The following is a 23,934-nucleotide window of genomic DNA, read 5'->3' as shown; positions in this document are numbered from 1 at the left end:
CCTGTCCCTCATCGGTTTCCACTCCAACCTTGGCGAAGGAAGATCGGAGGCGAGGAACAGGGGCCTCCCCTGGGAGCACTCAGGTCCGTGGGGTCGCTGCTCCCCAACAGCTCGCCACAAGCTGCCCTGCGGAGACTGATTGCACTGGGAAGGTGACCCAGGGGGCGATGGGGTCGTCACGTCCCGACGCCTTTATTAGGTATATTATTATTATTAATAAAGTCTGTCTGTCTAGCTTTCACGGCTAAACTGCTGCACCTTATGCACAATAGCAAGCAAGAAATGTAATCAAATTATTTATTTGAACGAAAACCATACCTAAATATTGAACAGTGATAAAGACCCTGCCCGATAGAGGGACATGTTTCTAATACTACCCATGATTCAATCTTACTTATTAATTTCACGCATTTTTCATAGATGGCAGTAACGTTTTTTAACAATATTGATGATAGTGAGAGTCGCCAAAAGTCCTGTCTATTTACGATACATTTTCAGCAGGCACTAAGTCAAATCAGTCGGTGTCCGATCTGGTCTGCTAAATTCTCCATTACTCATTAATATACTACTACATATTTATTAAACTCTCAATCTTAAATTGCTTGCACGACATCAAGCCATACACTAATAAATAGTCTACCATTTGCGCGCTACAGCAAAAGTAACTCAAACTTTCCAGTCGTTATCATTACCACCATTAAAAAATATTTTAGGTATACTACCATCCACTATAAAAATATGTATGAAGTCTCAATTGTCAGTGAATTCAGTACGGGATCTGTTGTCTCAGATTACCGACCAACTAACAGCTGCTCCTCCTCTACAAGGGCGACAATTATGAATAACGCAGGAGAAAATTTCATTCTAATACCAATTACCAAGGCAGCAGAGATTGTAAGCAGGTGCCCAGCTGAGTTATTGCCGACCCCATCCGACCTTTAGGGCGAGGGCGTATGTTTGTGGGTTAACGGCATGTTCACATTTTACAACGGGAAGGTTTATGAAGAAGGCGTACGTCGTGTACGTAACTACTACACGCTTATTCAGCTTTTAAATTATCTTCTAACGAAGCATAGTGCATGTCATCATAATTATGCTAACTTTTACCCACAGCTTCATCTGCACGAATTTAGCACCACTTACCACACAACTACACACACACTAATATAATACTCGTATAATACACTAACTATAGTTTTTACCAGAATGAAAGGTCCCTATGTCCTTCTCCAGACCCTAAATTATATATTACGCGAAATTTCTATAAGATTGATACCTAGATTGAAGATAACGCTTGAGGTAACAAACAAACTTACGCATTAATAATATTAGTTGGCATGGGATTGGCATATAGACAAGATTTATATCCCGGCTTCATTTGTTTGTACCGATTATAAGCAGAATACATGGGAAAAGACTATGGTTTTATTAATTCCCACTGGAGAGGGCGCGAGGCAGCATGGTGTTGCGCGCGATACGTAATTCACTTAGCGATTCCTCTCGCCAGATGCGACGAAGTGGCATCCATCAAAATGTATGTAGGTAGGTATAATACCTACAATGTTACAATATTGTATAGTACACAGTGTGGTTGATATCAGGCATTTAAATTTTATACCTTCTGTAGGCATTCTGCATCTTTTCACTTGGTTAACAATGGTAAACTTGCATACAATTAACCCATTACACAAATTGTTGAGATATAGTGTCTGCCAAACATACACAAAGAAAAAATATATTTTCAGGAGTAATTACTGCTTTCTCTTATACCTGGAAATTCCCATGCGAGCGAAGATCCGGCAAAAAGTCTAGTCATCTAATAAAATCAAGCATGCAACTGCTGCGTGACAATGGCAATATTAGATTAATATTTTATTGAAATACAGAGTGGGCAATACGTATGTAATAAAAAATATTTTGTAATTGTATTTGTACCTAAATGTAGAGTACATAGGTATACATACATACATAGTAGTACCTAGTCAGAAAACTGTAAACATGTCGTCCCCTGCCGCCATAGCTTGCTTTGTCGTGTCTGGCTTTGTGTGCTGTTTCTATTTACCCCGTCACATACGCCCCACAGAGCGTAACACGAACGTTCTGACTACTAGGCGCCCATGAACATGCAAGAGTTATTTATGACGATATACGGCCTCACGCTAGACTTGGTTACATTAGTGAACCGTGGAACCGATTCTTAGGACTTTTGCAAAATGGCTGTGAGCTGTGGTTGCTCTTGGGCTAGGGTTATCACACAATGTATATTGTCTATATCTATCGAAACCATTGACACGTTAATATCCATCCGCTTTATTAACTTTTTTTTTTGGACTGTGTATCCTACTTTTAAAAATAAATTCGTTCAGTACTTTTTCCGTGACAATCATGGATTTTATTGGTTTTATAAAGACCCCTCAGGTTTTGTTTTCTTTAATATCTCACATGAAGCCGAGTCAGTTACATTTAAATATTTTGACAATATTCGTTGAGCAATGGTTAAAGAAAGGTTTTTACCTGCTAAAATTTTCTTCGCCCGCGTGAATTTAGCGAAAATGTACAAAAAGCGACGAATTTAACGCCATCTAAAAAAATACGAATTTATAACAAATATAAAAAGAAGACAGTGTTTTCGCAAATCTCACAGGAATTTAAATTTTTGAGAGAATGAAAGTTACTCCCAATTTCAAGAATATTAATTCAGTATACAACTCGTGAAAAGATAACAAATAAACTTACTTATAAGTTTATTTTTTAATATTAGTTGGGATGATGAGACTAATTATATAGACGATCTTACCTGTAAATATATTACTATAAAACACCCCGTCAAATTCGACTTCACTACATGAGCTTTGTACACGTAGGTAGTATGTGAATATATAATAATGTATGTATATACAGGCTGCTATGTCGGCGGTGGCGGGCCGCGCCGCGCCTCGGCTCGGGTGAATCATGGGTAATGTAGTGCTAGTGTCATCGAACAGTTTTGATGATTGCATTATTTTTATTTATACAAGTTTTCTATTGTTCATCAAAATATTACTAGTTAGGATTTTCACGAATTTTGATAAGGTATATAATATCCTCCTCCATTGGATCCGAGGAGAGAGTGGAAATAGGCATAGTCAGTAAGTAATGAACCGATTACTTGGCAACGCTATTTCACCCGTACTTGCAATACCACCACCTTTACTTGTTATTTAAAAAGAAAAGGGTTGGTTGTGGAGAAAAATAAAGACTTAATTATTGGTAAACTAACTATTAACTATATCAATTAAAGTGTCAAAGCATACATAATAAGATTAAGGAACGTAATGTCAGGTGTAACAGGCTTTCCCTTAGAACAAAAGCCTTTATTTAAATAAAAAGCAAGTTACGTTGACTATTTGCCAATGCATTTATAGCACGATAGGCGGTATCGTGCTCAATATTTATACAATGAAATAAACCAATTAATATAACCTTTAGTTTACCTAATTAATTACCTCTTCTGAATATTTTAACAAAATTACAAGTTAAATATATTACCGCAAGTACCAAGACCCCATAGCCAAGTAGTGGCAATACGCGGTGAGCGGAGCTCGGGCGCGCGGCTGCTTTGTTCCCGGGCTGGCAGCCGACGCGCTCGCTCCTCCTCGTCAATGTCTAGGGTTGGACAGCTAGAAAGCAGATATTGTTATTTATTTTAATTTATACTTAGTTAATTTTTGTTTGACAGTGGAAACGGAGTGCTGTAAATCTTTACTTGGTGAACAAGGTTAAGGGTTTTTTTTTGCCTACATTATTGTATCATTCAGACTTTTCTGATAATGGCCTGAGTAAGGCTAAGTTATCTACCTCATATGATCAAATAATTATGGATCAAGTCATACTAAAACATTGGTGACAACAGTTTGGTTATTTCCTTAATATTTTCAGATTCAGTTATAAAAGTTTACAGATTCAGGTGTCCAGTGCTAAAGAGAGCAACAAAAGACAGGCATGTGTGGCAAGAACCACTGAAATTACTTAATTACATTTTATGTAATTAAAATTATAATGAAATTAGTTACGTAAAAAAACAGTCAACATTTACTTTGAGTCACACATTTCATGTAAGTAATAAACTATTATTATTATATGATAATGTGTAACTGTTTAGCGAACCTAATTAAATATAAATCGATAAATAAAATCGAGTTTCTAAAAACTATAGTAGAAGGACAAATAAATGGAAAGAGAGGAAGAGGAAAACCAAGTATAAAATATTTTGGTCAAATAAAGCAAAAAGTAAATGTTACAACATACCAACAAATAAGGAAATTAACAGAGAAAAGAGATGAATAGAGGGCGCTCCACTTAACTACCGTAAGTAGTACCGTAAGTAAGTAGTTAGCTCTAAAATTTAAGAAGAAAATAATATCGACACGTCAACCCTATCCCTGCTCTCAACCGGGGCGGGCCGATAACAATATCGCTGAGTGCGCGCGTCGGGCGTGAGTACCGCGAGTGTCCGCCGCCTAATTTACTCTGTTGCTGACGCCTGGTAAGCGCTGTACCCCTGGTACATCGAAACGTGGCGCGACGTGCTTTTTAGTCGCCGCTATTCAATTAATTTTTAATCTGTTACAAAGTAGGCTGCATTGCAGATTTTCAGAAAGTTTTCAGAATATGAAAAGAAAAGAAAACAGCGAAAGAAGTATGCAGAAATCGTGGCAAGAGGAAATCAGTAAGTAGTGTCTGCCTTACCCCTCCGAAAAAAGGCGTGATTTTGTGTGTTTGTACAGAATATGACAGAAAACAATGGAATTAAAATGACGATTGGGAATAATTTCTAGATTGCACAACCGGTATCGTGCTCTTATCATAATATCCTCAATTATTTATAATAATAAATAAATCTAAGTAAACATCCCTTCGTATCGTATTTCCCTTAAATCTATAGAATATTCTATTTCTTCAAGATTTTAACCTTGTTAGGCCATTGAAAGCAAATAGGGTCTTTTTTGAGGCATTACTGTTGCAACAACCAGAAGAAATTTTAACAAGAATCATTCGAAAGTTAAAACAGGCTGGGGAACTTGATGTTTACATAACAATAATTAAGTCCTAACGGCCCGATTCTACTAAATTGCAAAGAATCAATTTACCCAACGTGCACTTTTATGAAAATACGAGCAATCTACTTATAACAGAAAACGGCCGACACAAATGAAATTGCTCAAGTGGATAGCTTGCTGACTGCTGCACGCCCAGGCCGGGCGCTGTCGAATGTAATCAAAGTTTTATGAGAGAGTATTGAAAATTCTATAACATTTTTTTTTTCAAATCTGGCTAAGCAATTACGAATGCTTATTTTCCCATAAAAATCAGAATGCGAGTTAGCTTACTTCTTTGTTATTCTCAAGTACTTATCGAAATACGGACCAGTAAGCAATAGATAGGTACGCAGCTGAAGGTGAATATAATGCTAGAATTTATTCCCGGGTGATCTTTCCCCTTTTCTCTATCATGTTGAGTACGGGAAGGCAGGAACTATGGATCTCTATTTTTTGCCATCCGCCCATTTGATTCGGCATTTTAAAAGAATAGACAACAAAACATAATATTGAAAAAAAATAATTGAAAGAGCGAAAATGATACAGCATCCCATCTCAACAACGGAAAGTAAATCTGTGACTTAACAAAACTGCACGCTACTACTAGGAATGTAGGGAAAGCGAAGAGTACTTCGGCTAGGCGGCTGTGCGAATGTTCACAGAAAAACTGTCGAGTGGCGAGATGAAATATATCTGTTCATGCTTCCGCGTCAGATAAGCCGCGGGGCCGGGGGTTGACGGGCGTATAGTGGAGTGGGGGAGGGAGACCCGATCAAGCCGTGGCAGTGGCTCGGCCAGTTAAGTAGGTGTCACTAGAGCTGGGAAAATTTATAGGTTATTTTTGTTATCGAAGATTTGAATTTTTAATATTACATTTTTAAGTGATAAATCTCATAATTCTAATTAGGTACCTTTTATTTTATAGGGTTCAGAATTTGATCCAACTTAAACTATCTTTCACAGAGTTTCACATCCACCGTGCCGAGATGTGCATCACACTTCTTTTAAACTTATGCCTTCCTGATACTCGCGCGACTACATTGCATCAAAATAATGGGGTGAATTGGGACGGCAGCGACGCACCGCCACGAGAAAACGAAATCGTTGTTGTCTGGCTGTTATGTCATTATCATTATTAATTTATTTATTTATCTGCGAGAAGGCTTACACCTACAGAGTTGTTTAAAATAAAATTGTCTTATGCATATCCGTTCCTATTTTACCACGATGTACTTAAGTAATACTTCATGGCCAATTATTATTACTTAGGTATATTACAAAAACAATTACTACGTGAAGTATAGGAAATAAATAGAAAATAGCACTCAAGTTCTTATAACCAGTTGAATTGAAACATCTTGCATGTAAAATGATTATTCATAGTTTTTTCCTATGATTGTTCTAACACGTAAAATGTTTTATTTAAATATCTAAGTATGAATTATTATTTTCTTTCTTTATTTAACTTTCATTAATTTATATCAAGACATATTATTTTCATCAATACAAATCACATATTGTAACAAAGATTCCCTCAGGTCAGGTTGGTAATTCCAATTATTACATATTACGAAACGATAAAATCTAAGTAAGTTTACCTTAGCTCATCGTGCAATGACTAGGCATCCCTTCATGTTGATGAGAGCGTAGCGTGGCGTGGAGCGCGCGGTGGTAGCAACGAACGAACGCATTAGTAAAGCGGCTCCTCTTGATTGTATCATCATCCTACGTACTTTAGACCTATGTACCCCTAGTATATCACATAAACGTAGGATGGGTACGTCATCGTAATAAGATAGCTCTTTGTGGCATTTCGGTATTCCGTTATTACAAGACATGGCGCGAAATAAAGTAACAGTTGCGTTAAAAATCAAGTTTTATAAATAACTGAATGAAAGTATAATGAGATCTTCAGGGAATGGGAATATGATTGAGGATTGAGGAGTAACCAAAGTAGTGTGTGTGGATATACAGAGGCATTTTTCGCAATGATTCAACGGGAAATATGTATGTTTTGGACCAAGGAGATTTTATAAATAGTAGACTTATTTATAGGACGTAAGGTAACTAAAATACATAGGTACCTAACACACATAATAACAATTTAGACGAGGGCACCGTACTACTGCTTCTTACAGTAAAGTTCAAAGTTTGTTATGTATGCACACTATACTACCACACTCTGTCCATAACATGCAGGTTCTGGGTCTGTCGTCGTATGGGATATCTTCTTAAGCCTACATTCGTCGCTGCAATTCTACATTCTAAAACTAAATACTTTATCACTTACCTACTTATTTGAAATCAGTGTTATTACGTTTAGATAATTAATTGACCGTTCCGACTTACGATGGATGCTTTTTATTTACTTAGAACATAATAGACACTTTTGCATTACAAATTGTGTGAAGTTTATTGAAAGCTCAAGAGTTTGTTCGGTTAATCTTTTGATTTTTTTTCTTTGTTCGAAAATGCGTGCTCTTCGTATGACATCTTCCTTCTAATTTAAAATATAAGGATGAACTTAGGTTTGAAATTATTTTGTTCGTTTTCTCATGAGACGGAACCCCACGACTGTGATTCAATGAAGTCGGAAGAGTACCAGGAGAGTATAACTATACAGCAGCTTGCAAATAAATTAAAATTATGCATGGCTGATTCCAGATATTACAAACAACTTACACAAAATACACAGATAATGTGTTATCTCTTCTCTTTGTTCGCCTACCTACCTACCACGTTTTTCAAGAAATGCGGATTGCATGGCACAAGTTCACATAGTTAACCATCCATGTAATGTATCCAACCCTACCCAATACAGTACTTGATTTCTATTACTGAACACAATTACACCCCATATGAAAGAGTATATATTATGTAACTACCTACAGCTAAGCAGCTTGTAAAAAAATACTAGTTTTTGCGCGCAGCTTCGTTCCCGTGGGAATTGCCATAAAAGTAGCCCTTTTTAATACTGAAGGATTCGGATTTCTGTGCTGATTTTCGTTACTTACAAGGATGCATAATAAGAAGGATACCACTAGTGCCCATTTCCTAATTATAATCCAAATGTACATAAATAAACAATCATCTATCTATCTATCTATATCTCCTTGTGATACCGGACCGTTCCAATTTACCCCACGATTGTGATTCAATGAAGTCACAAGTGTACTAGGAGAGCATAACTGTATAGTAGGTTAAAACTTTGTTAATATGGCATGCTAAATGTTGATTCCAGTACATAGGAACCTAAAATTTTACCAAACTATAGAAAAAATGCAATGTAAAGGTTTTATTGTAAAGGTTTATAAAAAATTAATGCTTACGTCCCGTTCGAATCCTTTCGAACGGGACGTAAGCATTAATTTGCTCAGTACACAAGGATCAGTGAAGGTATTGGGAAAGATGTGATCTCTGCCTACTCCTTCAGGAAAAAAGCGTGATTATTTATGTATGTATTCATGATATTGGGGCGTATTTTGATTATGACTGCGACTATGACAAGCACCTAAGCCAGATTACTCAGATTTTACACAGATTACTCCTCAGACCATCGCCGTTTTCGTTCAACTTTATTTATTATACATACTACCATTATTTATCCAATCAACTCTCTCCACTTACATCCATACTCGTAAATTAATGATATTCATCATCATTATTCATTCTATCCAAATTATGAGATTTCAGGCACAAATCTTTTGTGGACGAGTGGAGGAACGATTCCGGAGGAATGAAGGAATAATGATGATTCCGACCGCGCGAAATGTGCGGAGTAAATAGGGGATTTTGATTCTTACTACGCCGATTTCCACTAGGATAACAGAAACAAGTTTCAGATATAATTCGATTGAAACCCCAACTCCGCAGCAAGCCGATTAAGATATCTTGCTTGGAAAGGTAAGTCTTTATTCCAAGTAGAGTAAAATGTCTTTTATTGTTCGTAGATCTCTTTTTATCACTTCAGGCCAAAGATATAATATGCCTTGTAACTTCGTGAATAGACAGACTCCTTTCGTTTCTATTCCACAATTTGAAGCTAACAGGCTAATAAAAATTAAATGCTTTAAATGTTCCAAGTATGTATTTTTTATTCTTAACTAGCGACCTGCCCCGGTTATGCCAATGCACGGATGTTTTCTATAAAGATTTAAATCTTCCCAAAAAAATAATTTGGTGTGCGCTGAACTAGACCAAAGGCAACATTTCAGGGCGCGCGTGCTAGCCCGTCCTCGGGCGATGAACAGGAGCCATGCTATGGAGCCATGGTCCCCCATGGCGGCACGACCTCACATTTGTCACAATCAAGCATAAATCCAGAACCAGAAAATAAACCAGAAACACCAATAAAATACAAAAAAAACACATACATACATATAATCACGTCTATATCCCTTGCGGGGTAGACAGAGCCAACAGTCAGTCAACAGTGAAAAGACTAATAGGCCACATTGAGCTATTTGGCTTAATGATAGAAATGATGGAACGAGATGGAGTGGTCCTATTCTTTTTTTTATTGGTGCCGTATAAGGCACATAAAAAAAATATAGTAGAAAAAGAAACTACAGGTCAAAATTAAACAACGTCTGCGTCTGCGGATCGGCCTTTAATGATATACCGTCGAATGTCAAATACAAATCACAGTTAATAATGTTCATCAACTTACTAGGAACGCATAAATTGAAAGAATTTATTCTTACACGCCTTTTGGCGTTTTAACAAGCATTTATTTTTATGTTATAAATTGTAAGAAATCTACGAGTATTTAAAAATAAAGTCTATAATAGCTTGGCACTGTTTTATTTAAACGAAAAGGTGATCAACAGCTAGCACATTACATTATACACTGCCAAAGCCAATGATATCGTAGCTCCTCCTACTTTGAATGCTTGCTCGCGCGCATCAAGATTGTGTAGCCTTGCCGTCGCTTGCGCGTGCGCGCGCTTCTACTCTTCTTAGTTCATGAACGCCTGGTAGCACGCGCACATTTCGCGCAAGAGCACCGGCGCGTGCGCACGATTCTCGTGCACGATATGCGCGCGCGCTACCGTTGCGCACCGCAGCGTACTGCGCCTGCGCAACATAAAAATTACAATACTGATTTGGTTTAAATTTCTGAACGTCGCGTGTATTACCTAAATTTTTATTTTTAACAAGTTTAATTATTAATTTATTAACAACTCGCTATATGAATTAAGCGCCACCTATAAAATAATACAGGGTTTTCACAAATCCCACGGGATCCATAGTTTTTACCGTCATGAAAGGTACCCATGTCCCTTCTCTTAACTTTTACTTATCTATATCGTGAAATTTTACAGAAGAACAAACAAATAAATAAACAAACTTACTTTTGCATTTATAATAATACTCGTATTAGTTGGAATCGAGTTTTCTGGGATAGGTATAGGGAATACCTATCCTAGAAAACTCGATTCCAACTAAGGGATGTTTTTGCTTAAAATATTATGTATCTACTTAGGACTTCGTAAGAAGTTGACTTTCCTCCTAGGAAATACTACTATCAATACTCATGGAAATTGGAAACCGGAGCCCCGGCTCTCGGTGTCCGTTTTGTACTTTTGCATGTAGACTAGTTATACTCTGAGTGAGTTAACGAAAATTAAACATTATTAATTATATTAATTATTAATATTTGAGATCGTGGCAAGTGGAAAGATGTGGTCTCTGCCTACCCCTCCGGGAAAGAGGCTTGATTTATGTATGAATGTAAACATTGTTAACGAACTTCTATTTTCTTATTTCAATAAAATCAACAAAACGCTAGGCCGGAGACAGTTATAAGCACCTTATAACTTAAAACTATTCAAACATACCGTATCTAACGAACAATAGGCTGTCGGCTAACACGTTATCGCGAACTGTGAAGGACGGGCAAGTGCGAGCATTATCGCGGCGCCCCTGCGGCCGCCGTCGATCGTCGATTGTTTTGCGGGCAATTAGCGGCCCGTCCCGCACGTGCCGCCACCGCGGGCCCGACCCAACGGCCCAGGCCAGACGCCAGTACTCCGCGCGCGCCCCACGCAAGCGGCCGTTTATAAAGCCCCGTGTTATCCTCGTTCGAATTCCGAACTACGTACGACGGACACTTTTCTCTGCAGCCTTCTGGTTCCTTCGCGCCTGGTACTTTTTTGTTTTCCATTTCCCGACTTAATTTTTTTGTCGGAAAAGTTAATGCAAGTTTCGCGTCTGACACCTGTGGCGTCCCGTCGGAAGTTCGCCTTAGAAATAATTTCGGTTGGATTAATCGCAGACAGTTTTGACATAAAGTTTAAGAAAAATTAAAAAAAATAACAAAATGTTTAATTCATTTAAGACTACGATAGTTGGTTAATGGGTTAACATGTAATCAGCGATCGTTTGAAACAAAAGACGAGCGACTTCCTATCTCAATCGCGGTTGCCTCTGCCCGCCGGCAAAAGTTTATCGCTCAAGTCTTTTAGGTCGGTGCGAAGTTTGCAGTCAAAAGTTTGCGTTTACAATTTTGTACGCACGGGACGCAAAACTTTGCGTTGTCAAACTTTTCTTGAGAACAATTCCATATAATTTTCTAGAAAACAATACTGTACCAGGAATGATTTAAAGGACTTCTGAATTTAGGACCGTAGCATGTGACAATTTTTTGTAAAGTGCAGTGAAAGTTCGAATCAAAAATGGCTGCGGCCATGATAACAGACAGAGGACTTCGTAAAAAGTTGACGCAAGAAGCGATCCCTGAAAAAACTCCACGGAAGCCATCGAAACGCAAATCCACAGCAAGCGGTTCAAGGAACGACAAGAAGAATGAACAGAACAACAACAAACGACCGAAGATCCAAACTGGAGACCCTAAATTGGATTTGTTTTCAACGTATCAGCCTTGGGTGATACAAACGTACGGTGATTTGGCGAAAACAAAAACGATTACATTAAAGAAGTATGCCAGAATCCTGCGCACGCTGCGCGGGGAGGAGTGCAATAGTTCTGACAGTTCCAAGTTTCGTTTTTGGGTAAAAGCGAAAGGTTTCCACATAGGGAAGCCGCAAGGGTATGACGCGAAAGCGGCAGATGGTATCGTGTGCAGATACAGCGTCATGGACGCTGAAGGATGCCCGAGAGGCCCGGATGGTCAGGAGATCTATAGTGGGTCGCAGAATGATCCGCCGCTGTACATACCGACTCCTCCGTTGAAGGTGAGTTGTTTTTCTTGTTTACTTTTTGTATTTAGAATAAGACTAAGCCTGCACCTTGCCCGTGGGATATTTTTATGCTCGAAACAAATACTACTCTGTCAAGAAAGTAGCAGGAGAAGATCAATAATACACAAACTGTTTGTTATTCATCCAAATTTATTTTATCACCTTCAAAATATGCTCCTTTAGAAACGATACACTTACGCCAACGAATAATCCAATCATCAAAATATTTTTTAAACGCTGTTTCCGGAATTGAGGTCAGTTCTCGCCGCGAATTCTCTTTTATGTCTTCTACCGATTGAAAACGGGTGCCACGAAGTGGTAATTTGAGTTTAGGAAAAAGAAAAAAGTCGGCTGGAGCCATATCTGGTGAATATGGTGGTTGCTCGATGGTATTTGTTGAGTGTTTGGTTAAAAATTCGTTCACAATGATGGCCTTGTGCGAAGGTGCATTATCATGGTGCAAAATCCAAGAATTTTCTTTCCACAAATCTGGCCTTTTTCGTCGGATTTGCTCTCTTAAACGCCGCATAACACTCAAATAATATTCCTTATTTACCGTTTGACCTTCCGGCAAGAATTCCGAGTGCACAACACCGCGATAGTCAAAGAAAACAGTCAACATGACTTTGACTTTTGAACGACTTTGGCGTGGTTTTTTCGGTTTCGGTTCAGTTGGAAGGCGCCACTCCGAAGCTTGTTGACTAGTTTGCATGTCAAACTCGTAAACCCACGTCTCGTCACCAGTAACAATGCGTTTCATGAATGTTGGGTCGGAATTGACTCGTTCTAGCATGTCCTCAGCGACTCTCATGCGATTGAGTTTTTGAAAAAAATTCAGGTCTTTTGGGACTAGCCGAGCGGCAACATGTTTCATACCCAAATTATTAGTTAAAATGGTACGGATCGACTCGTGAGATACAGAAAGTTCGGTGGCTATCTCTCTCAAAGTTGAATGAGGATTTTCAGTCACTATTTCCTTCACTTTTGCGATGTTAACTTCAGTTGCAGACGTTGATGGCCTACCAGAGCGAGGCAAATCTTCCATCACATCTCGACCGCTTTTGAACGCTTTGTACCACTCATAAGCACGAGTTTTTGATAAAGTCGATTCACCGTAAGCCTTCTGTAACATTTTCAGTGACTCCGAACACGATATTCCATTGGCAATGCAAAATTTAAGACAAACTCTTTGTTCGATGTTTTTATCCATTATGAAATTAGCAATACACACTAGATATGATATAACTAAAAATAGCACTGTATTTAATGTAAACAACAGATGCAACTCAAACTCCGCGCCAAAATGGAAAACAGTTGTGCCAATCTAACAACAACAAAAAAAACAAAAATTTGAATTTGGAACCATAAATAAATAATCCATTCCCGATACTTTTCTGACTGAATGTATATACCTACTTACACCCTTGTCTCACTTCCTTTTGGAATCATTTCGCAGTTATTAAATAATTTAACGGCTAATAATCTTTGTGGTGTCATCTCTACACCACAAGTCACAACAACCAATCACGCGACGCTATCAGTCAAAAACAAAGAAAAGTCTAAATCGCGCAAGCAAAGATTTAACGAATTGGAGCATAGATACCTACAACCTACGACACAACATTGTAAGAGCCGCGATACCCCAGGCGTAACACTTGGCCTGGCGAAAGATCTTCCCTTTGGTGGCTGTCGAACCCGAACTATTTCTCCCGCTACACCTTTGATTGCCACCTTCTTTGGTTAAGTTTTTTCTTTGTCACTCAACTATGCGATGTTGGCAGAATAATTTATTTTGGGCATTAATTACGTTAGGTATTGAAGAGATATTGGCCATAGGTTCCTGCGATTTGATACAGTTTCTTGGGTTAGGTAAGACACTGCACATTCAGACAACTGGATACCATGATCCAATATAGGTTAGGTTCCTTGGGGTTGTGAAGGTCGGTTTGAAGTCGCGTGATTCACTTCGTGTAAAATCGTGACTTACCCAATAAGGATCATGCTCATAGACTCATCCCAGGGTCTTCCCAGCGAGGTGAGGACAAAACCGCGACGTACACCATAAGGATGATATAAAGTTGTCTAATAAATGTAATTCTCACCCAATTAATATCTTTCCATTTGAATGGAGTAATATTAATTGGTTACAAGTAGCCTGCAATCTGGATGCAACGTCTACTCGCAATCGCTCGTCGGAAACTCTGAAGCGATGCGGGTATTAGGCCATTATGAGAAGAGGTGAGGATTGATGAATCGTTTGTTTCTTCAAGACAAAATAAATCTAGGGATCTAGAAATATTTGATGAAAAGACAAAATGACTTTTTTTAATAATGTTGAAAATCACACGTTTTTTTTGTTATGAATTTTATTGTATTAGTCATACATAGATAGACTCTATATTGTACCATAAGAAAAAGAAAATCATTATATTTTAACAAACATTTACCTAATATTTTGGTTCAAATATTATAAAATACAATCTCCAATTTAACTACCTAAGTTTACTGAAGCAGCGAGGATTTCATTTAAGTACTTACAGGCAGTGTTATGCACAACGCAAAATTATGAACATGTATTTTCAGAATATTGTATAAGATGTTTGTGATTTTTGGACGATGTGAGCAATACTACTTGTAACGAAACTGTCTTTATAAGTTTAAATACTATCAAACTTGAATCTTTATTAAATTTTTAACCTTAGTTATTACCATTTTTTGTTATACTTGTAAAAAGCGCTCAGATTTTTCCAAAGCTTTTTATACACTCAGCTCGAAATAACACACATTTGAACATTTTATATACGCATATATACAATACAATATAACATCTGATGTGTAAATTTTCATTACTGATCACCAATGAAACCCAATCAATACAATCGTGGTCCCTTTTCTTTGTTTATATATGAACGATGTTAATTTATAGTAAACGATAGTAATTTTCGGATCAAACTTTGCTAGTTTATTTACTACGGCCGGGTCGCACTTGCTCGCACTACACCAGACGAGCACACAATCAATGAGCCAAAATATACCAGAACAGGTGATTGCTTATGTAGAAATACTAAGCAAACATAACATTGTTAGAGTTTCTGTTTCATTATCACATCACCAATTGACACGCCTCTTTGTGCGACGTCGAATAATATCATGATTATTCGTGTTCATCGCGCATTGTCAATTATATTTATAAGCATTTCATACCTACCTAGAATAGCTATTATTTATTTCCACCGCAATTCAGGTACCTACATCAAAAATACGAATAATATCGATAACAATTTGATTGCTTCAATATGTTCAATCCTTGTTCAATCCAAAACGTATTCATTTTAAATTAGTAGTGCAGTGCGTTGTTTCGATAACGCTGGATAAAGGGATCAAAGAACAGGTGATGTGTACCACCACAATACCAGGCGCGCATAACGATTGAGGAGATTAGACGCCATTAGTTAGAATGCACGTCCGTTCATCGTGGATGTTACTAGACTACCAATCCCACAGTCACCGTCACCGCACCCACCGGTTTACCGCCTTGTAATGCGATGCGGCGATCCTCCGCTCACTAAGAAACTGGTTTATTATTTTCTAGGATTTAATTTTTATACTCCCATCTGAAACTACGATACTAACGACCTAGTTCGAAAATACAGACGAGACGATCTATTTGATTATGTTTTTTGTTTCATTTATTCAGTTTCTTTCTTTTTTCAGATTTACTTATCATAAATATCATGACTTTTCCTTCCGGGGTTTGACCTGATCATTCGCCACAACGTCCCCATTTAGGTCCACATCACAAAAAATTAAATGTCTTTTCTATTTTACGGCTTATTCATTTTCTATGAGTTATTGCCTGTTCTTTTAAATGGATTATTGATGTGCTTCAAAGTACAAATAATACACTTATATTTTCTCCCCTCTTCATCTAAATAAACTTCTGCATTGCCATACCCAAAGAACTCCGCATTTTGCCCCACTTTCCGAGCAGGCTTCTTCAACTTATACGAGTAACCCATCTGGAATATTCCTCTACTTTTGTACCGGCACTGATAGTGTTACAAAAGATGACTATTAAATATGGAAACGGAGCTGCTCTTATAAGTAAGTACATTTTGGCTTTATTGTTCCGATTCAATAGTAAATTTCTCATTTTTATTTGTTCTGTCTGGTCCTACCGAAGTAAGAATTTCCATTTACGATTTTCTTCTTTACTTTTCCTACTAGCGCTTACTATAAATAATTAAATAAAACAACGATCTTCCGATTTCAGAAGAATATGGTGGCATGCTGCAATGAGATTTAGGCTAATCATCATTTTACAACTAATATGTGTCTTATCTGTTTTCAATATCTGAACACCTAAATCTTGATTGATCCAACAAAAAAAATCTTCTAAAGTCGTTTTCAAAAGTTAGCGAATGACCAAATGACAAAGTTACGTCAGACCACCATCTAATGTACCAGGGAGTCATAAAGATGGCAGATATTAAATCATCAACCGCAAGCAAGGCGGGCGTTCGACGCCGGCCGTGCGATGCTCATTTATTATTAGCAGGCCTGCCTCATGTTTATTAAAGAGGTGGTATCCCCTGATCTCACCTGGACTTGCACTGGCTGGACTGGAGACTGGGCCGGCTGAAGATTCGCTCATTTGTATATTAATATTCTGTCTGCATTGAATGTCTAATAAAATTTGAACTCGCCTGCCTTCTCGGAAATTGGAATATAGGCAATAAGAAGTACCGTTTATAGTTTCTCTTATAATCTTGTAGTCAATTAAAATTTACAAAACCATTGCATATTTATTTTAGTTATTTTACTTTGCTATATAGTTTTTTTTATTTGAATAGGTACTAAATTTGAAACAAACAAAATGATTAAAATTTGAAAGTAAACAAAATGAAAATGTTAATTGTCGCTAACGTACGAGTATATTTAATTAACGTTGACAAGCCCAGTCATCCACCAAAAGGCATTTCACAAAGGTTGTAAGTACTCCGTTTTACCAATACGCATCTGCATATGACAATACAATACTGACGCTTGTGTGAAATTTTAAACAAATGCAGGCATTCAATTTATATTCGCCGAGCGCACGGTTTTAGCAAAAACGAGAACAATGGGCGTGCGGCGACCACACCGGGACCGCAAATATACGACGCGAACGATATGTGGGCGATAAGAGAACGATCGATTCCTGCGAGACTCAAACGCAACTGAATTGATCGCTCGACAGCAACCTCCTCTGTAATTATGTGCGCCTGATGATTTGTATCGAGTTGTATCGATGAATCCTCGATTGAGTTCTCGATGTTCAAACGCCAATCGTTCGGTTTTCAATAAGTTGTCATTGTCATATCCGATATGATACCATCGATTCGATGGTTGTGGTTGGGTTGCTTTTTATAATTCATTTGTTGTTGTGCGTTTTGTCCCGGTTGTATCCTCACTACTCCGGAGAAAATGCCGGGGTATGCCTTTGTCCCCTGGATTGAGTGAGTCAGGTTTGTCAAGAACATTACCCGTATTGGACTATGGTTACATATCAAGTTGCCTGAATGTGCAGGTTTCCTAAAGATGTATTCCCTCACCGTAAGAGCATCGGTTAGTATTCAAACTGACGTACATAACTACGAAAAAGACATACATAGTAGGTACATGGCCGAGGTGGGATTTTAACCTGTGCCCTTCATGCGCAGCACTCATTTTAACATTTAACCTTACCGATTCGACCACTAACGCTCTTATTTCTCTGAAAATTAGAATAATCTTATATTATTTCTTTTAAAAAAAATCTTATTACATAAATTCCATGGTCATTGTGACCATGGAATTTAGCCTCGCAAAATAAGATCTGGCAGGTATACTATACTTAATTCATCAGGCAATCAGGCGCAAAGTGACGTTCCTGATTAAATGCATGAGTTTTGAATTGGGAATAATGCTTCAAATTTTGATGTTAATCCTTGTGAGCTAAGAGCTCAAAGAATTTGAAAATGATTGTAATTATAAGTATCTGTTATTCTCCTGTCTTGTAACTTATTTGCGGTTTTATGATGATTATTTCATAGAATTTGTCCCAGTCTTTTTGAAGGACCCCGAGTCTTTCTATAATCACTTTCCAGAAGTGGGGAACTTAGATAAAATTACACAAATATGACTTTCCATTGAGACCCTCCATAACGGAAAAGATAGGGTAGTTGTCCAATCATACTGCTGGGTAGTGAGTGTTCATTATTGTACTGAATTTTAGTGTCATTGGCATCAAAACAAAACTCATTTCAAAATTGAATAAAATAAATAGATAATTCTAGAACAGGTCGAATTTAATTAGCGAGACCTGGACCTGAGACAACGTTTATGATTTAAAATGAAAACGGCAGAGGCGCAAAGTTCAGTAAACATATGACTCGACAAAAATAACACACCTCGACCGCCGGCGCGGATGCAGTCGTCGCCACGGCAATTAAATTATTCCGCATCATCTCAATGCGGGGAGCTAAGCACATGCTGCGAATCGCTTACATTCCAAAAAATTATTAAAATATTAACGATTCATTTCTAATTTATCTGTAAATAGATGAGGTTAAATCTTCTTCCTAAATAAATAAAAGAGGACACTGACTGTTTGACTGACATATCAACGCTCAGCTCAAACCGCGGTTCTCAAACTTTAAAATTGTTTTTTAGGTTATGTAGTCTGGGGTTGTACTAAGAGAGCATTTCCCGAAATTCCCGCAGGCGTACTCTAGTATATAAAAGTTGGCGTTAAACTGCTGAATTTGACGTTAGATTTACGTATTACAAATAAACGATTCTTTATTAGAGTGTGTGACATAAGTACCTGCCAATATTATTTTATCTGCATGTTGAATGATTTGTGTATTTAGGTCAAATCTAAAGTTTACTTAAAGATTAACCATTGATCAATCAAGTTAGCCATCGAATAATAAGAATCAATATAAAAAAGTTATATGTAGTAATATGTAATTAGTAATCGTATTACTAAAGTCAACAAGTACCTAATACGAACAAAGACGGATAGCTTAATTGCTTTTCCCACAAAACAGAACTTAAGCAGACGAACTTTATAATCAGGGATCGGGCGCATTGTAAAAATTACGCCGTAAATCCACCGGGCCGCTCCCGACGAACGGCCGACGCGGGCCGGCCCATAAATTACAGGATAGCGGGCGGGACTCGGCGGTCGCGACATCACAAATTCACAAAGGCGCGGCGGAAAAATATAACGTTACGTCTCGAGTTGATCGTGTTTGTTTGGAGGCGTGAGTTCGCGGCGAGTTCAAGCTGAAAGTTCGTAGTAGGGAATTTGTTAATATATATTTTTTTATTAATAAATTTCCTACGATTAATAATTAAAAAAAAATCGTACTATTCACTAAAAACGGAAACCACAAAATCGAAGCAAATGCTCCAAAGAAGTTCATTGAGCGCATCACTGCAATTCCCATCGCCCGTACGCTGTAATGGCCCGCGATGATCGTGCGACAAAAACCGCACCGCATTCGCATTGCGGGCGTTCGCCTGGCGGCAGAGTATCAGGGTCGCAGCGACGCGGAGGAGATAAGTAATTCTGCGCCGCGTCAGGGGGCGGGTGGTGGGGAGAGGGTAAATGCCCGCGCGGCGGCAGCGGGTAATTGGTTCGCGCCGCCCGAGGCGAGCCCGTAGTATCGCGCTTTAGCGACGGCGCCCTCCGGTGTCGGGCTCGCTCATTAAAGCTATGGAGTCGAAATATGTTTAGAAATCTTGCATTTATTAAGTTTTTTTAAAACTGTTAATATTTAGGTAACCGATAAATATTTTGCACGTAATCAAAACCCACTTCAGTGGGTAATACATTTAAGCCGCGTATGTACTGGATGCTGGAATGGACCTTAAGTTTAAAATGTAAAGTACCCAAACACATCACGTCCAAACAAAAGATTAATAGTGAATTAATCTTTTTAATTCCAACCGAGTATTAAACAATTTTAATTGCAATTAACTTGTCTATGACAATAAAGATATAAACTAGAATGTATTGTAATTGAGGTTTTTAAATAAGTTGCAATTTGTATATTTTCTACTAATAAGAAACACACTCAACAAGAAATGTAATAGAAATATAAGATCAAAATTCTCGTAACACTAAAAAGAATTTAAATTCTATGAAAAATAATCGCATTCGTCTCCATAGTTTTTGTCGTGCCTGTTTGTCATGCTGCCGTCGAGTTATAGCTATGTCGCGGCCACCGGCGCACTTTATACATCCGACGCCACGGCCGCACCGTTCAGCTGCTATCACTAACTATAGCTCGGTAGTATATACGAGTATGTAGGTGTACAGATGATGTGTATTGATGCATTGTCCTTCTATGTTGGTTATGTATATAGTACGACAATGCAACCAATACAGTATTTATAGTAAAAATACATACATATAAACATTGATATCCCTTGCGGAGTCGACAGAGCCAAGAGTCTTGAAAGGCCGCGTTTAGCGTATATCATCATGATAAAAATACGTACTAACAAAAGTTTCAAGTGAATACGAGTATAAGACGATCTCCTTGCAACAATCAAAGGTTTTAATTATCTATCAGTAAGTAGGTAATCAATATGTATAAATGATGATTGGAAATGGTCGTTCTTTCTTTTAAGGTCTTCCAAATAATAATGAACCGGTAATAAGAATAGGTTTCCTACACATAAATGCAGAAGTGAGTAGATGAGTAGATTTTGCTTGTAAGTATATGGTGCAGAGAAATGAAGATCTCGAGGATTTCACAAAAACTATAAATTACGTAAGTAGTAGATGTAAAGTAGAAATTTCATATTTTCCTTTTTTGCAACGAAGTATTTACATATTAATAAACATTATTTTATTCAAAATAAAATCTCAATTATATCAGTAAGCCAAACAGCTACAGGTGGTGGCCTATCTGTATTTTCAAGACTGTTGGCTGTGTGTTCCGTGATTATGTAGGTGTGTATATGAATGCATATCTTTAAAAAAAAGTTCATGGTGAAAAGCGCACAAGAAACTATTATATTTTATAGCATTGTGTCGTAGACCTGATGAGATAGATGGACGCACGGAAATTTTACAACCATTATTTTTCCTGTAAAATTAACTTAACCGGCTAAAAAGCGTCTGTGGTCAATAAAAAAAAAATTCAACACATTTGACTTTCCATATACCAGGGACACATAAGCAGCATAAAGCCGAATCGCACAGAACATACGGGCGCGGTGGAGATACGAACGAACAATTAACAGTCTCAACGACGCTCACTCGTTATATTTTATTCGGGCGCCTGCTTTTTCGCTCATTACCCGCGCGGGTCGCTGCTAGGGTTGGCGAGGCGTACTCGCCAAGGCCATTTCTGGAATTACGTGCTCAAGGAAAGGCTAATAAACTTAAGATTTTTTTTTGGAATGCATAAACTTTAGATTTACAAGAACTTGGGATTCTTCTTTTAGGCGATGGGCTAGCAACTTGTCACTATTTGCTTGTTCAGCTGTTTGACTTAATGATAGATTTCAAATGATGGCCTATGACTATGAGTTTTTTCGGGACTGTAGGCTCTGTCTACCCCGCAAGGTATATAGACGTGATTATATGTATATATATGTAAAAACAATCAGTGTGCTCGACGGCTTAGACGTCAATTTGTCCGTTCTTTAAACTTTCAGCCAAGTATTTCTCACCAAATATTTTTATTTTTACCAGTTGGCACTTGCCAACCCTATATTTCGAGTGTGGACCAAGTGAGCGGCGCGACGGGGCGCATAAAATACGACGCGATGTCGTCGCTCGGCGATGTGTCACGGATATGCGGCGTAGTGATGATACGTTGCCGGATTTATCGATAAAATTGCGGGATTAAATTAATTTGTGATAATTTTTGGAACTTATATCAACTTCGTTATATATAAAAGAAAGTTTCAAAATTAATTAACGCATGTTTCTGTTTCTTTTATTTAAGTAATCCTTGTCATTAAGGACTTACCATTATAAAAAATTTATTTTATCATTAAATATAGTTTTCTTTAAAAAACTTCTGTGACATCGTACCGCTTATGTTTCCACTGCGCCCCTATTTACAGCCTGGGAGCGTAAAGGTCGCGCGCCCCGGAACCTCGCCTTTTAACTACTTCAACGCTCAGCAAGTTAAAAAAGCTTTTTCGACTACTTGCTGGATCTCGTGTCTATAGCTTAACCCACGCCCTTTTACAACATGTAAAAGTAGTCTTAATAAACATTATCTTTATTCTATCAATTTTTAAATTATCTCTCATCGCTCTTAATCACCTGCGACGTTTTACCTAAAACGCCACACTTCAAATATCTGTATTCCTATATAATATAAAGAGTATTCCTCCTGCACAGTTATATTAATCATAAACTTGTAAAGCTTAAATATTATTAAATTTCAAAAAGAGAACATCACTATCCACGTGCTACCCTCGCATGCAATCAGTCGGGGCGAGCCGCGGCGACGCCACTCAACGCGCCTCGTAAACGTTATCGGCTACATCGTAAAAATGCGACGTAAATGGCGAACGTGCCGCTGAGCCCGGCCTGGCAGTCCGCGTTTTAAAATTCGATTTTAGAATTCCTAATTTGAATTTGTATTTTGGTCTGAAACTTAAATAAATGGTCAATATCGATATTTCAATTTGATACCTACCGAAGCCGGTGCGTTTTTATTTAGGGCTACACTGTTAAGTGCGGCATCGGAATTTAAATTGTCGTTTGTTAAGTTACAAAAATTGTAAAAGTATTTCGTTTGATTTCTCTAAGACAGTGTTTATTTTTATTATTCGTTTTTTAATACCAGAAGAAAAATGAAATGTTCTTTTCTCAACTACTGTTCAAAAACTTCTCATCTTTTTGTCAAAGTGTATTCGTCATTATATACATTGGTTTTTGCAATAAATGCTTTAAAAATAAATTCCCATGTAATGTTTTTCTGGACATCGATATCGAACCTAAATATCAATGGAAATCGGAATAAAAGATATGTGACTACTATGCGTTAAAGCCATGACCCGCCCAATCCCATTTCCTCATCCAAACAAAAAGCATCTGTTAGATTACAACCCACAATAAGCTAATGGATGCAACTTGCATGCAACTCAGTCGTCGTCGACTCAATTGTTATATTATGCACCCTTCTTGTTCCAGGTGAAGGGAAGGCGGGATTATTGTGTGCATTATTTGTATACGATTTAGCAGATCATGATTTTCAATAGCATTTACATACTCAGCAAATCAGAATACTTAGAGAAAGGCGAGAAGAGACTGCCCACTCCCTTTCTTTAACTAATAGTATATTCCCAATTGAATTGTCAGCTGACGATTTTAAAGCTCTGGTACATGTAGGAAATATTTGACACGCTTTAAAAATATTAGGCCAAAAAAATTTGAATACTAAAAATATTTCTGTAGACAGATTGCGAAAGATTTTACGTTCGATCTTTCGTCGTCTTTAAATTTTTTTAGTTGCTTTCAGTTATTTTCATTATTTTTCGGAAAATTATTCAAGTACATGTTGAATAGGCAACAATCAAATGGGATATCAATAAATCAAAATTTTCATACAAAAAAATATAAAATAGAGTAGGTATACAAGTAAAAATAACAA

The 23,934-nt window shown here is 37.6% G+C and overlaps 1 protein-coding gene across 1 annotated transcript in view; it reads left to right on the top strand.

Annotated features, from left to right (window-relative positions):
• Window positions 1–11,122: 11,122 nt before the first annotated feature.
• LOC106135976 (nucleolar protein 4) overlaps window positions 11,123–23,934 on the top strand; it is a 134,654-nt gene continuing 121,842 nt past the window's right edge. The window contains exons 1-2 of the mRNA XM_060951163.1: window positions 11,123–11,225; window positions 11,657–12,274. Coding sequence (XP_060807146.1) covers window positions 11,756–12,274 — 519 coding nt within the window. The 5' untranslated portion in view covers window positions 11,123–11,225; window positions 11,657–11,755. The remainder of the gene's footprint in view (window positions 11,226–11,656; window positions 12,275–23,934) is intronic.

Source organism: Amyelois transitella, chromosome 24 (assembly GCF_032362555.1).
Source record: "Amyelois transitella isolate CPQ chromosome 24, ilAmyTran1.1, whole genome shotgun sequence".
Classification (NCBI taxonomy): Eukaryota; Metazoa; Arthropoda; class Insecta; order Lepidoptera; family Pyralidae; genus Amyelois; species Amyelois transitella.
The sequence above is the reverse complement of the archived record's forward strand: the minus strand, read 5'-3'. Positions and strand labels throughout refer to the sequence as shown.